Source organism: Ceratotherium simum, chromosome 7 (genome assembly GCF_057802395.1).
Source record: "Ceratotherium simum simum isolate JZ-2026a chromosome 7, ASM5780239v1, whole genome shotgun sequence".
In the NCBI taxonomy this organism is placed as follows: Eukaryota; Metazoa; Chordata; class Mammalia; order Perissodactyla; family Rhinocerotidae; genus Ceratotherium; species Ceratotherium simum.
In genome coordinates, this window is record NC_141906.1 from 1,072,501 (window position 1) to 1,087,810 (window position 15,310).

Here is a 15,310-nt window from a genome sequence, read left to right on the forward strand (position 1 = left end):
CTCTAAATAATCATAGCTAAATAGACTTAAAAATGACTGTAAATCTATAGGTAGAACATAAATTTGTCTACTGAAAGGTAAAGTATATGACCAAAATTATCTTTGATTTAAACAGAGAAAGTGAAAAGATTCTTACTGCAAAGTGTATTTATTTTAACAAGTTTTTTTTGAATTCTAAAGGCTATTTTAAAAAATTGAACCTTTTACATTTTTTAAAACCTCACTATAACTTAATTTCAAGTTCTTTAAAAAGAAATGTAGGTTTCCTTAAGGTAATAAAAAGTCCACTGGTCCTACGTTTGAAGGCTTTTTAGGAAAAGATCATTTAAACATAAACTTTGTTGTGAGGACAGGGGAGGGAGCAAAAGTTCTCTTTTTCCCAGGATGTCTCAATCGCACTATATTTACAGCACTTCCGTGTAATCTGACTTGTGTCCGGGGTGGTCTTCCCCCCCGTGGTCTCGTTGTCTTTGTGTCTGATTTAGGTGTCTTGTGAGCTGCACTCGTTTCAGTCTTGGCTTGCTCACCCCCGGCGCTGCTGCAGCATTTCTGCCCTGCTTGTCAGCATCCTCCATTAACTGTGAGCATGGCCTGTCCACCAGCAAGCTAACTTACATCTGTCTGGATTACACTCGAAGGCTCCAGGACCTGTTCTGAGTTGCCACTTAACTTAAATCTTAAACTTCATTTCTGTGCGCGACAGCAATGCCATTGTTGTGCTTTTTCCCCGACTGGAAGGCTGGCAGTCTCCTCTGAGACTGGTGCCAACTGAGCTCTGTGCCTCAGCCAGGAGGAGTCACTTGGAGCAGATGGTCATCATCCTTCCCCACAGCCCAAATCCTGGTCTGGGTGGCAAAGCCCCAAGACCACACCTACATACATGCCAACTGTCCTCTTTTACTAAGATACCTTCTCCTATTTGTTTAGCTTAATAAATCATTTTCCCTAATATCTTGCTAAATGACTCACATTCTTATTTCAGTTTTCCTTGATATATCTTCCTATTAGCATCTCTCCCCTCTATCCTATCCTTTATTACCCATGTGACTAGAATGTATATTTTTTAATCCAAATTTCTTCTTGGTTCCACACATATTTATCTTCAACTACAGAGATTTTATATAGTTACTGGTGTATATGTACCAGCTTGAAATTGTATTCTAGCAAGAAAGTCTAATAAATCATTACTCCTACCATTTCCATTCTTCCAATTTAAAATGTTAGAGTTGAATTTTGGGTATTTTATTTTATCAAAAACAAACAAATGAATGAACAATTGTTTTATGACTCTAAGGAGCATCTTAACAGACTTTGAGTTGATAAAATTTCGAAAAAAGTTGATATCTAACCTAATTATAGGGTGGAGCATATAGCTTAATTCCTAAAACGGCTGAAGTTTCATAAAATACTTAAAAAAAATAAGCCACATAGTAACCTACTCTTGGGGATGTACAATTAGTGGGAATATCCTAAGCTAGCTTGTTTGAAAATAGCAGTGAATTATTAAACCACGTCAGTTTTGGACTGAAAAAGCATTGTGTGATATCATTCAGAAACATACAACATTCTGGTAAAAAGTTGGTTGGGCTCTGCTATTATGATCATAATGTAATCAGGTTAAAAAAAAATAAGTCATAACAATCTGCAGTTAATTTTCCTTTAGAATCATCTGGAATATCTAAGGAAGTCTCTCAAGTACAGGAGTTTACAGGTGGTTTTATTCCTGATAAGTTATATCTAAATTAAGTTGTTAATGGGCCGGCCCTGTGGCTTAGCGGTTAAGTGCATGCGCTCCGCTGCTGGCGCCCTGGGTTCGGATCCCGGGCGCGCATCACTTCTCCGGCTATGCTGGGGCCACGTCCCACATACAGCAACTGGAAGGATGTGCAGCTATGACATACAACTATCTACTGGGGCTTTGGGGGGAAAAATAAATAAATAAAATCTTTAAGTTGTTAAGAAATAAGATATACAGTGCTATTGGACTTAAATGGATTCTATTATGAATCTTGCATAAAGTGAAAAGATCTTTTGAAATACAAATATCCTCTCCTAATATTTTTATAAATCCACATTTAAAAAACATCTAGGGTACTTAAACTGCTGTATACTTGTGCTTAAGGAAAAGACTCACCAAAGCACAAAGGATACAGTGAGGGCAGCAGGACATAACCCACTCGATGCAACGGGAGCTCACAGCCACTTTCTTTCCAGGAATGGAGGCACCCTGAAGAGATGATGAAACTCACAGGAGGAAAAGAACAGGCCCCTTTGGGCCTAGAATATCAACATTACATTTATGCGGAGACGTGTGTGTTTTCAAAGTTGTGCCGTTTGGAAAAAGCAGGCCAGAGATACTGCCCAGCCAAAACTTCAGTTTTTCTCGTGTCCACGTAGCCAGGGCAGGTTTCTATTTCCCCGGCAGTGGAGAGGCTGGTATGTAATCTGTTGGGAGTTTAGGTGATATGGAGTCCATCCCAAGGAAGGTAGACACAAGGACACACCTCATTTAATTATAGCAGTCAGGCTCACCCATATTTCCGACAACTTAGTATAAGCACTGAGGCTGATGAATACAAACCACTCGAGTTGGTAATTAGCAAACACTTAAAAAACGTATGACATATCACAGGCAAAACAATGTTACTAGTGCATGAAAATAAGTATTAAAAAAACAAAGCAATAGGCTGTTTTGTACTTAGCAGAGGTTTATGAGAAGATATGTTTTACATAGTATTAGAATTATGTTTTTGGTAGCTTGGAAGGAGGAAAGTGAATTCTTATTTCAGACACCTTTTATAATAAAAGTTTTTAAAAATGAAAGGATAGTTTGAATATCTTTCAATGATATATTTTCCTTACCCTCATAAGATAATGCTAATGTCACTAGAACTGCTCTAGTCCATCATTCAGGATAGGATCAATTATTTTTAAGAAGAGGATTCTTCTAGAATTACACATTAAACATTCATGGCACCTCACAACAAAGGGAAAGACTAAAAACTTAATAAATTCTCTAATTTTGCTTTTCTACAAACAGGAAAATATAAATGGGGAAGAATTTCTTGATTCGTAAATTAATGACTTGGGAGAAGGATTAACGCATTATGTGGGCACACTAGGCAAAACTTCTTTTTGCTATTTGTTTTATAGGCACCAGAATATAAGAGTAGTTTCTCAACATGTATAGTCATTTAAATAAAATCATATTAAGCAATTTTGCTAATTTTCACTGAACAGAACGATGGATGAGAGTAAGTCACAAGCTGATACCGAGCAAGAAGAAGACAAGAGATGTTATATAATATGACATGGGCTTGTTATTTAAGATCTTTAAACATTATTTTTTTATTAACAAGTTCCACCCTCCTTGTCAACACATCATTAACAGAATGAAAATCAAAGCTTAATCATTTCATCTAAAATGTTTTAGGATGAGGTGAGGTCTTGCACAATATCTTGTGACACATACTGCTTGATAAAACTTGTGCTGGATAAAAAAATGCAAAAGCAGAGATCTTTCTAAAGATTTATTTATTTATTTATTTTTCCCCCCTAAGCCCCAGTAGATAGTTGTATGTCATAGCTGCACATCCTTCTAGTTGCTGCATGTGGGACGTGGCCTCAGCATGGTCGGAGAAGCAGTGCGTCAGTGTGCACCCAGGATCCGAACCCGGGCCGTCAGCAGCGGAGCGCACGCACTTAACCGCTAAGCCATGGGGCCGGCCCAGCAGAGAGCTTTCTAGATTGACAACTTCCACGGTCATAATAGTCGAGTCTAGTTGAAAAAGTGCAATTACCATCCACAAAACCTTAGACTTACCATCTTAATTAAGTTCCAACAAGTCTATCTATTTGGTTTCAACAACCATTACCTCAACTATATTACTACACAACTCAAACAGACCCTATTGCTGGAATGATAAAGAATGAACATGAGTGAGATTCACAAATTAAATGAGAGGCTGGGAGGCTCTAATAAACCCTCAAGGCATTTACCTAGAGGGGCTCAACCACAGGATGGAGTTGTTAACACTCTCTGAGATTAGAAGGTGAAAACTGACTTGAGTAACTTTAAGCTGTATTGGAAGACTTTCAAAATCACATTGTAAAATAACAATATTAACCATAGTGTGACTTGGAATTAAACACAAAATGTACCTATGACGTTAAGCATAACATTGCTTAATAGTGTCCTGAACTTCTGTAGAAAATGATAATGACCAGGAAGGGAAAAATGGCTAACTCTCGACCAGAAACCCAGGCAGTACATCCAGTTGACTCCGATTTCCTATCTAAAGCCAAAGAAATGACTGACACCTTTCTAGGATATATTCTGTTTTAAAATGATCTGTCCGGCATACATGTTTATAGAAATACGATGAACTGTTAACCTCACTTCTCTGAGCTACTTTTTACTAAGACCTTTCCTGTTCTCAGACCACAGTCTGAGCAAACAGTGAGGCCTGGTATCCTGCGTGATGAGTCCTGTCGAGCCCAGGACTATTAATCGTATTCAAGTGGCATTTGGAAGCACTTCACCACTGACAAAGTGGAACATGCACGTGTACACATGCATGAGTGTTTCCAACTTCAGAAAACGAGCACTGAAGAGGGACACTGAATGACCCCAAGAGCTGATTAACTAGTCCTCCTTGTCATCTCCTTAAAGCAACACGGAAAGCTAAAGAGCTTCTGTAAGGATGAGTGGAAATAAAGACTTACACACTTTGTGTGTAAGAGGAACAGTATGCGTCTCTGTCAGCTCCCAAACAACATGCTGCTGCTCTGTACTACTGCTACCAAAAATATCATGTGTGGCTTGGTAGGTGTGGGCCAGATGTGTGATAAAAATGCGCCAGGACCTTCCCTCTTTCACTTGCCCGAGGCTTCCCATACTTTCCCTTAGAAATTTGTTTTTACTGCATCCTAAAGCAGACCCAAAACTCAGGGGCTAATTTATTTAACCTCTTCCAAGGCTTTCTGCCCTCTGGGAATAGCAAATAAATACCAATTAAACTTCTGAGTATATTATAAAGAGGAAACATATCGAGTAAGTAGGGGGTATATTTTGATTTCTTTGCATTCCTTAAGATGGTACACACTGTTTTAAAAGATACTTTTTGGTGATATTTCCAGATATCACTAGATTATCAGATTCTCTGAAGGTTAAAATGAGATAAGCCACTCCACGGCCTCAGTCTGGCTCAATACCATCTTTATCAGTGATAGTTTATGTCAAAGTGGACAGTTTTTTAGTATTCCTCAAATAATTGATATTAATGTTTCATCTATGAATTCAGAAGGAGAAAAGTTAGGAAAAAGTTTATTTGCTTAATATTTACATAACTTAAAAACCTTCCTTTCTGCTTTCCTTTGTTCCTTCCCTCCCTTCCTTTCTCAACAACAGTTATTGAGCACCTACTATGTACCAGGCAACAAGCTAGCCGGAGATTCAAGGAGTCCTTGTTCTCAAGAAGGTGCTGCAGAGGATTTCTACACAAGGTGCAGAAGTCACTGGGAGACTTGAGCAGATGAGGAGAGGCTTTAAGGAGCAGGTCCTGCTCCAGGGGAATTTAAAGGGCAAGTCAGAGCAGGCAGTTAGAGTCCCAAAAGAAGAAAACAAACAGCAAATGCAAAGTCAAAGAGGGTGTGACAAGCAGACTGGGTTGTCTGGTACCATCGGAGTTCATGGTTTGTGCAAGGAAATCGTCAAAAGTAAGGATGGAGAGGAGGCAGGGGTCAGAGGTGAAAGGGCTTTCATTCTGAAGGCAGTGCTGAGTCATGAAAGAGTTTAGTCATGATTTATCCCCTGAAAATACCACCCTGGCTTTACTGATCTCACTCTTGTGGGCAGGGTCTGGCGGGGAGGAGGGAGGGGCAAAACGGGAAGCTGGGAGACCAATGAGGAGGCCGCTGTAGCCACCCAGGCCGATAGCGAGGAGATCCCATTCCCCAAAAAGGCAAAGCTGGAGACGTCACAACCTCCTCTGTGATCTCTTCTGTGGTTCTACTTAATAAACTTCCCATACCCTTCAATATTTACTCCTTAAAATTAAAATCATATCCTGGGTCTATAGGGAAATTCATACCTGATCTACCAAAAAGCCGCTGTTGCGTTGCTGACATCATTTTTCACCTAGTCTCTCTCCAGGAGGAAGTAAGTGTTAAAAGAAATGAAGACACAACTCTACCACTATGATACACAACTATGTGCTGGGGTTTTGGGGAGAAAAAAGAAAAAAGAAGACTGGCAACAGATGTTAGCACAGGGCCAATCTTCCTCAAAAAAAAAAAAAGAAATGAAGATTTGGTGAGAGATTGGATGTGGAGCACAAGGAAAAGGGAGCTATTAAGGATGGATGGATGGATGGATGGATGGATGGATGGATGGATGGATGGATGGATGGACGGGCAGACCGATTCAACAGACATTTATTAAACTTCTACTCTGTGCCAGATATTACCTAAGGTCACAGGTTCACTAATGTTCTTTTTCTATCCATTTAGCTATTATTTCTCCTTACTATCCTCTAAGTCTGTAACAATTCCTCAGTTTCTCATTGCCTTTTATGGATGACCTTGACACTTCCGAAGAACACTGATCGGTTATTTTGTACAATGTCCCTCAATGTGGGTTTGTCTAAAGTTTTCTCATGATTGAATGTACACATTTTTGGCAAGACCACCACAGAAATAATGTTGCACTGTATGCTTCTCCAGGCATCATACTGAGAGGTTTATGATGCTGGTATGTCTTATCTCTGGTGCTGTTTACCTTTACCACTTGGTTAAGCTGGTGTCTGCTGGCTTTCTCCAAACTAAAGTTATTACCTTTCCCTTTGAAATTTATAAGTATCTTGGTCAAGATACTTTGAACTATGCAAACCCTGTTTTTCCTCAAATTTCTGCATCCATTAAGGGATCCTGTCTGCAACATTCATTATTGTGGTGTTTGTCTAATGGCTATTCTCTATTTCCATTTTTCCTTCTACAGTTATTAATTTATTAACTTATTTATTTATTCATATCAGTATGGACTCATGGATATTTATTTTATTCTATGGGTTAAAAATCAACACTATCATTATTTATTTTGTTGCTCAAATTGTTTCAGCTTTGGTCATGAAGAGCTCGTTCAGGTTGCCTCCTTTATTCTGACTTACTTTGTGGTAAAACTCTGAGTGATGTATGGCAAACAAAACGTGGGCAGGCAGGCAGTTCAGGGGCTACAGCAGCAGCTCTTGTTGACAGATCAATGGTGGCAGGAGACAGTGGGGCTTAGGGTCAGGACTGTGCTGCTGAGGTGGCAAGAAGTGGCGAGGTTTGGTCTATGTGTGTTTGGTCTATGTGTGTATTCACATAGAAATAGTTCAAGCATATAGAAGACTCAGAAAATAACATCAAAAAAAACACCCATGTACTTATCATTAAACTTGATCGCATTCTAACATTCGGCCACATTTGCTTCAGAATAAAACAAATGGTAGCGAAGATCCTTGTATATCCTCCCCAATCCATACCTCCCCAGAGGTAAGAGTGAAAATAAATCTGTCTTCCTCATGGAAAGTTTTAACTACTACTAAATATATATATATATATATATATATATATGCACACACAAATCATGTATATTTTATATGTTTAAAATTTTATATAAATGGCATAATACATGTATCATTTTGCAACTTGCTTTATTTCATATGAGTTTATGATTTAGAGATTTACCACGTTGATAAATGTGGCTCTAGCTTGTTTATTTTAAACTGCTCCATAGCAGTGCTGCATGTGTGAAGCTATACAATTAATCGATCCATTCTCCTGTTGATAGACATTTATGTTATTTTCAATTTTTCTGCCTACAAGACATGCTGTATTCAACATTCTTTTATTCTTCTCTTTGTGCATATGCTGAAGCTCTTCTAAAGTATCCAGAAGTGGAATTTCTGGGTCAAAAGATACGTACAGTATCAACATTCCCAGGTACTGCCAAGTTGTTCTCAGAAGCAGTTGTAGCAACTTATAATCCTGTCAGCACTGTATGCAAGTTTCTGTTTTTCTAAATTCTCACCAACTTACCTGACTGTCAGACTTTTAAAAATTTGCCAATTTGATGGGTATGACATGATAGTTGTTATTTTGGTTTTCATTTGCCCTGGCTACCATGACGTCGAACGTTTCTTTGCGTTTCCTCTTCTGTGAATCACTCGTGCCCATTTTTCTACTGGGTTGTTCTTTTATGATGGACTCATTCTGGGTGTTAATCCTTTGCTGGGGACGTGCATTGCTAATTCCTCACTTCTTACTTAGTTTATGGTGTCTTTTATCAAAGAGGGGCTTTAGGGCCGGCCCCGTGGCTTAGTGGTTAAGTGCGTGCGCTCCCGCTGCTGGCGGCCCGGGTTCGGATCCCGGGCGCGCACCGACGCACCGCTTCTCTGGCCATGCTGAGGCCGCGTCCCACATACAGCAACTAGAAGGATGTGCAGCTATGACATACAACTATCTACTGGGGCTTTGGAGGGAAAAAATAAATAAATAAAATCTTTAAAAAAAAAAAAAAAACCAAAGAGGGGCTTTAAAATGTCATGTGGTCAAATACTATTGTCCTACTTTTTCCCTCAGAACTTTTAATGTTTGTCTTTTCACATTTAATCCTTTAAACTAACCAGGAGTTATTTTTTGTGTATAAATATTTTTCATAAGAATAACCAATTATCCAAGCACCAATGATTGAATACCTAGTCCTTCCTTGCCCTACTGATCTGTAACACCACATCTGACATTTTTCAACTGTCTATACACGAGGGGTCTGTTTTTCCAGGCTCTTTATTTCTTTTTTTTGGCTTATTTGTCTATCCCTGCCCCATTATGGCTTTAACTCTTAACGCCCTTACGAGAAGGTTTGATATTTGGTAGGACAAGTTACCCTCCACGTTTTTCTCCTTTAAAATTGTCTTAGTTATTCTAGATTCTTTGCTTTTCCATTTGAAGTAAGGATCAGCTTGTCAAATTCTAAGAAAAACTCCATCAGGAATTTGGCTATAATTGCATTGAATTTTACATTTTTATGATATTGAGTCTTTCCACCTGTGAACATTACATCTAAAAGGTCTTAAAAGGGCCTTCCATAAAGCTGTGAAACTTTTCTCCATAAAGGTCTTGTACATCTTTTGCTGGTGCTCATTGCAGGTGTCTCAGGTTTCTGTTGCCTTAAGAGCGTGAGTACCTGCCACTTACCAGCTGTGTGACCCCAGGATCCGCGACACTTAGCCTCTCAGTGCCTCGGTTTTCTCATCAGTCAACTGGGGACAGTAATGGCACCGACTTAACAGGGTTTGCTGTGAGGATTGACGTACAAAAGCATTTAGATCAGTGCCTGGCACAGAATGAGTTCTTGGTAGATTTTTATTTTTCATCCTGCCAATACTTACTAAGTTCTGTGATGTGTCAGGCACCATTTCTAGCACTGAGGACAGAGCAGTGAACAGAACAGACAAAGCTTTCCTCCCTCATATAAGTAATTTACGTGAAGTGCATTTTAGGCCTGGCACTTCATAAACAGCAGCAGCTGCTCTAGGGTGGTATCTGGGACCTCAAGGAAGTGGGGGAGCAAGGCTTTCAGATATCTGGACAAAAGCGTCCCAGACAGAGGGACAGCATGCTCAGGCCCTGAGGAGGTGGACTGCTTGGTACACCTCCTCCTCAGGGAGCAGGAGGAGGCCAGTACTTCTGCAGGGAGGGCAACGAGAGGAGGAGATGAGGATGGACAGAGGAGGGAGGGTCACGGGTCTCGCAGGCCACCTGAAGGGCTTCTACCCTGACCCATTCGGAAAGTTCTGCTGCTTAATGAGGTGTACCTGGTGTATCGGAAGGCTACTGGAGTTGGTGGTATTGATAAGGGCTGATACATACACAATGCTTCAAGGTACCAGGCACTTTACATACGTGAAGTCATTCAACCTCTTCAACAACCCTTTTACAGATGAGTACACTGCAGTGTAGACACGCTAAGCAACGACCCAGGTTACATGGGGGTAAAACCACAGGTCTGAGATGGAGTATGTGGCAACGCTGTTGAATTCTCTAACAGTTTGTGGACCCACCTGCAGGTAAACAGTCACATTATCTGACAATAAGAACAGTTTGGCCTTGTCCTTTCCAGTTCTAATAATACTATTTCTTTTCCATTTTTGGCGGAGATGTTATTAAAATGGTTAGCATCTCTAGTAACAATGCTAAATAGATTTGGAGAGAGTGGACATTCTTACTCCTGACTTTAGTAGGAACATTTCTAAATTTTTACCATCAAGAAAAATGTTTCCTTTTTGTTCCTGATGGTCACCTATTATTAAGATAGGAATTTTTTTTCTATGCTCAGTTTCCTAGAAAAAATTATTTATCTTTTGAAAAAATTTATTTTTAATTACCAAAAATGAGTGCTGAATTTTATCAAGCACTTTTCTTTTTTTTTTTTTTTTTTTTTTATTGCAGTAACATTGGTTTATAACATTGCAAAAATTTCAGGTGTACATCATTGTACTTCTATTTCTGCATGGACTACATCATGTTCACCACCAAAATACTAATTACAACCCATCACCACACACATGTACCGAATTATCCCTTTCACCCTCCACCCTCCCCCCTTCCCCTCTGGTAACCACCAATCCAATCTCTGTCCCTATGTGTTTGTTTATTGTTGTTATTATCTACTACTTAATGAAGGAAATCATACGGTATTTGACCTTCTCCCTCTGACTTATTTCACTTTGCATTATACCCTCAATGTCCATCCATGTTGTCACAAATGGCTGGATTTCGTCGTTTCTTATGGCTGAGTAGTATTCCATTGTGTATATATACCACATCTTCTTTATCCATTCGTCCCTTGATGGGCACTTAGGTTGCTTCCAAGTCTTGGCTATTGTGAATAACGCTGCAATGAACACAGGGGTGCATGTACCTTTGCAAATTGGTGTTTTCAAGTTCTTTGGATAAATACCCAACAGTGGAGTAGCTGGATCATATGGTAGTTCTATCGTTGATTTTTTGAGGAATCTCCATACTGTTTTCCATAGTGGCTGCACCAGTTTGCACTCCCACCAGCAGTGTATGAGAGTTCCCTTCTCTCCACATCCTCTCCAACACATGTTGTTTCCTGTCTTCTTAATTATAGCCATTCTGACGGGCGTGAGGTGATATCTCATTGTAGTTTTGATTTGCATTTCCCTGATAGTTAGTGATTTTGAACAACTTTTCATGTGTCTATTGGCCATCTGTATATCTTCTTTGGAGAAATGTCTGTTCAGGTCTTTTGCCCATTTTTTAATTGGGTTGGTAGTTTTTGTTGTTGAGATGCATGAGTTCTTTATATATTTTGGAGATTAAGCCCTTATCAGATGTATGGTTTGCAAATATCTTCTCCCAATTGTTAGGTTGTCTTTTCGTTTTGTTGATGGTTTCCTTTGCTGTGCAGAAGCTTTTTAGTTTGATGTAGTCCCATTTGTTTATTTTTCTATTGTTTCTCTTGCCCGGTCAGATGTGGTGTTTGAAAAGATGTTGCTAAGACCGATGTCGAAGAGCGTACTGCCTATGTTTTCTTCTAGAACTTTCACAGTTTCAGGTCTTACATTCAAGTCTTTAATCCATTTGGAGTTAATTTTTGTGTATGGTGTAAGGTAAGGATCTACTTTCATTTTTTTGCATATGGCTATCCAGTTTTCCCAACACCATTTGTTGAAGAGACTTTCTTTTCCCCATTGTATGTTCTTGGCTCCTTTGTCAAAGATTAGCTGTCCATAGATGTGTGGGTTTATTTCTGGGCTTTCGATTCTATTCCATTGATCTGTGTGTCTGTTTTTGTGCCAGTACCATGCTGTTTTGGTTACTATAGCTTTGTAGTATATTTTGATATCAGGGAGTGTGATACCTCCAGCTTTGTTCTTTTTCTCAGGATTCCTTTAGCTATTCGTGGTCTTTTGTTGTTCCATATGAATTTTAGGATTCTTTGTTCTATTTCTGTGAAAAATCTTGTTGGAACTTTGATAGGGATTGCATTGAATCTATAGATGGCTTTAGGAAGTATGGACATCTTAACTATGTTAATTCTTCCAATCCAAGAGCACGGAATATCTTTCCATTTCTTTGTGTCTTCTTCAATTTCTTTCAGAAATGTTTTATAGTTTTCAATGTACAGATCTTTCACCTCTTTGGTTAAATTTATTCCTAGGTATTTTATTCTTTTTGTTGCAATTGTAAATGGGATGGTATTCTTAATTTCTCTTTCTGCTACTTCGTTGTTAGTGTACAGAAATGCAACTGATTTTTGTATGTTGATTTTGTATCCTGCAACTTTACCATATTCATTTATTACTTCTAAAAGTTTTCTGGTGGATTCTTTAGGGTTTTCTATATATAAAATCATGTCATCTGCAAATAGTGACAGTTTCACTTCTTCCTTTCCAATTTGGATCCCTTTTATTTCTTTCTCTTGCCTGATTGCTCTGGCTAGGACTTCCAATACTATGTTAAATAGGAGTGGTGACAGTGGGCATCCTTGTCTGGTTCCTGTTCTTAGAGGGATAGCTTTCAGTTTTTCACCATTGAGGATGATATTAGCTGTGGGTTTCTCATATATGGTCTTTATTATGTTGAGGTACTTTCCTTCTATACCCATTTTATTCAGAGTTTTTATCATAAATGGATGCTGTATCTTGTCAAATGCTTTCTCTGCATCTATTGAGATGATCATGTGATTTTTGTTCTTCATTTTATTAATGTGGTGTATTACGTTGATTGATTTGCGAATGTTAAACCATCCCTGCATCCCTGGAATAAATCCCACTTGATCATGGTGTATAATCTTTTTAACGTATTGTTGTATGCGATTTGCTAGTATTTTGTTGAGGATTTTCGCATCGATGTTCATCAGTGATATTGGCCTGTAATTTTCTTTTTGTGTTGTCCTGGTCTGGTTTTGGTATCAGGGTAATGTCAGCTTCGTAGAATGAGTTAGGGAGCTTCCCTCCCTCCTCAATTTTTTGGAAGAGTTTGAGAAGGATAGGTATTAAGTCTTCTTTGAATGTTTGGTAGAATTCCCCAGGGAAGCCGTCTGGTCCTGGACTTTTATTTTTGGGGAGGTTTTTGATTACTGTTTCGATCTCCTTACTGGTGATTGGTCTATTCAAATTCTCCACTTCTTCTTGATCCAGTTTTGGAAGGTTGTATGATTCTAAGAATTTATCCATTTCTTCCAGATTGTCGAATTGGTTGGCATATAGTTTTTCATAGTATTCTCTTATAATCTTTTGTATTTCTGAGGTGTCTGTTGTAACCTCTCCTCTTTCATTTCTGATTTTACTTATTTGTGCCTTCTCTCTTTTTTTTCTTGGTGAGTCTAGCTAAAGGTTTGTCTATTTTGTTGATCTTTTCAAAGAACCAGCTCTTGGTTTTATTAATTTTTCTATTGTTTTTGGTCTCTATTTCATTTATTTCTGCTCTGATTTTTATTATTTCCCTTCTTCTACTGATTTTGGGCTTTGTTTGTTCTTCTTTTTCCAGTTCCTTTAGGTGCATTTTTAGATTGTTTATTTGAGATTTTTCTTGTTTGTTGAGATAGGCCTGTATCGCTATAAACTTCCCTCTTAGAACCGCTTTTGCTGTATCCCATAAATTCTGGCATGTCGTATTTTCATTTTCACTTGTCTCCAGGTATTTTTTGATTTCTTCGATTTCTTCGTTAACCCAGTCGTTGTTCAGTAGCATTTTGTTTAATCTCCATGTATTTGTGGCTTTTCTGATTTTCTTCCTATAGTTGATTTCTAGTTTCATACCGTTGTGGTCAGAAAAGATGCTTGGTATTATTTCAGTCTTCTTAAATTTATGGAGACTTGTTTTGTGGCCTAATATGTGATCAATCTTGGAGAATGTTCCATGTGCATTTGAAAAGAACGTGTATTCTTCGGTTTTTGGATGGAATGCTCTGTATATATCTACTAGGTCCATCTGTTCTAAGGTGTCGTTTAAGGCCAATGTTTCCTTATTGATCTTCTGTTTGGATGATCTATCTGTTGGTGTAAGTGGAGTGTTAAAGTCCCCTACTATTATTGTATTACTGTCTATTTCTGTTTTTATGTCTGTTAATAATTGCTTTATATATTTAGGTGCACCTACATTGGGTGCGTAGATATTTACAAGTGTTATATCCTCTTGTTGGATTGTTCCCTTGATCATTATGTAATGCCCTTCTTTGTCTCTTTTTACAGTTTTTGTTTTAAAGTCTATTTTGTCTGATATGAGTACTGCTACCCCAGCTTTCTTTTCATTGCCATTTGCGTGGAGTATCTTTTTCCATCCCTTCACTTTCAGTTTGTGAGTGTCTTTAGGTCTGAAGTGTGTCTCTTGTATGCAGCATATATATGGGTCTTGTTTTTATCCAGTCAGCCACCCTATGCCTTTTAATTGGGGCATTTAGTCCATTGACGTTTAAAGTAGCTATTGATAAGTATGTACTTACTGCCATTTTTAACTTTTTATTTTTTTCCCTCAGTGTTTAAGTAGTCCTTCTCTGTTCCTTACTTCTTCTATACAGAATTGATGGTCACTTTAGTTTGACCTCTGTCTGAAAGCTGTACTCTTTAACTACCCTCCTCCCTCCTTTTATCTTTTTGATATCATATCTAACGTCTTTTTGTGCATTTGTATCCATTATGTTCTAATCGTGGAAATAGATAATTTTTCCTATTTGTGGTCTTCTCTTTTCCCCTTAAATCAGTCCCTTTAACATTTCTTGTAACACTGGTTTCTTGGTGACAAACTCCTTTAATTTTTGCTTATCTGGGAAAATTTTGATCTCTCCTTCCATTTTGAACGATAACCTTGCCGGGTAGAGTATTCTTGGCTGTAAGTTTTTTCCTTTTAGCACTTTAAATATATCGTGCCATTCTCTTCTAGCCTGTAAGGTTTCTGCAGAGAAGTCAGCTGATAGCCTTATGGGGTTTCCTTTGTATGTAACTTGACATTCTCTTGCGGCTTTTAGGATTCTCTCTTTATCTTTAATTCTGGACATTTTGATTATGATGTGTCTTGGTGTGGGCCTCTTTGGGTTTATCTTGTTTGGGGCTCTCTGTGCCTCCTGTACCTGGATGTCTGTTTCCTTCCTTAGGTTAGGGAAGTTTTCATCTATTATTTCTTGAAATAGATTCTCTGCCCCCTTGTCTCGCTCTTCTCCTTCCGGGACACCTATAACACGGATGTTAGTGCACTTGATGTTGTCCCAGAGGTCCCTTAGACTGTCCTCACTCTTTTTAAT

The 15,310-nt window shown here is 38.5% G+C and overlaps 1 protein-coding gene across 2 annotated transcripts in view; it reads right to left on the reverse strand.

Annotated features, from left to right (window-relative positions):
* ELP4 (elongator acetyltransferase complex subunit 4) overlaps positions 1 to 15,310 on the reverse strand; it is a 240,597-nt gene that overhangs the window by 17,704 nt on the left and 207,583 nt on the right. The window contains exon 10 of one of the 2 annotated variants that reach the window (XM_087433049.1): positions 3,749 to 3,778. The exons of the other annotated variant lie outside the window; for it this stretch is intronic. Coding sequence (XP_087289175.1) covers positions 3,764 to 3,778 — 15 coding nt within the window. The 3' untranslated portion in view covers positions 3,749 to 3,763. Of the gene's footprint in view, positions 1 to 3,748; positions 3,779 to 15,310 lie in introns of those variants that run through there. 2 annotated transcript variants of the gene reach the window in all.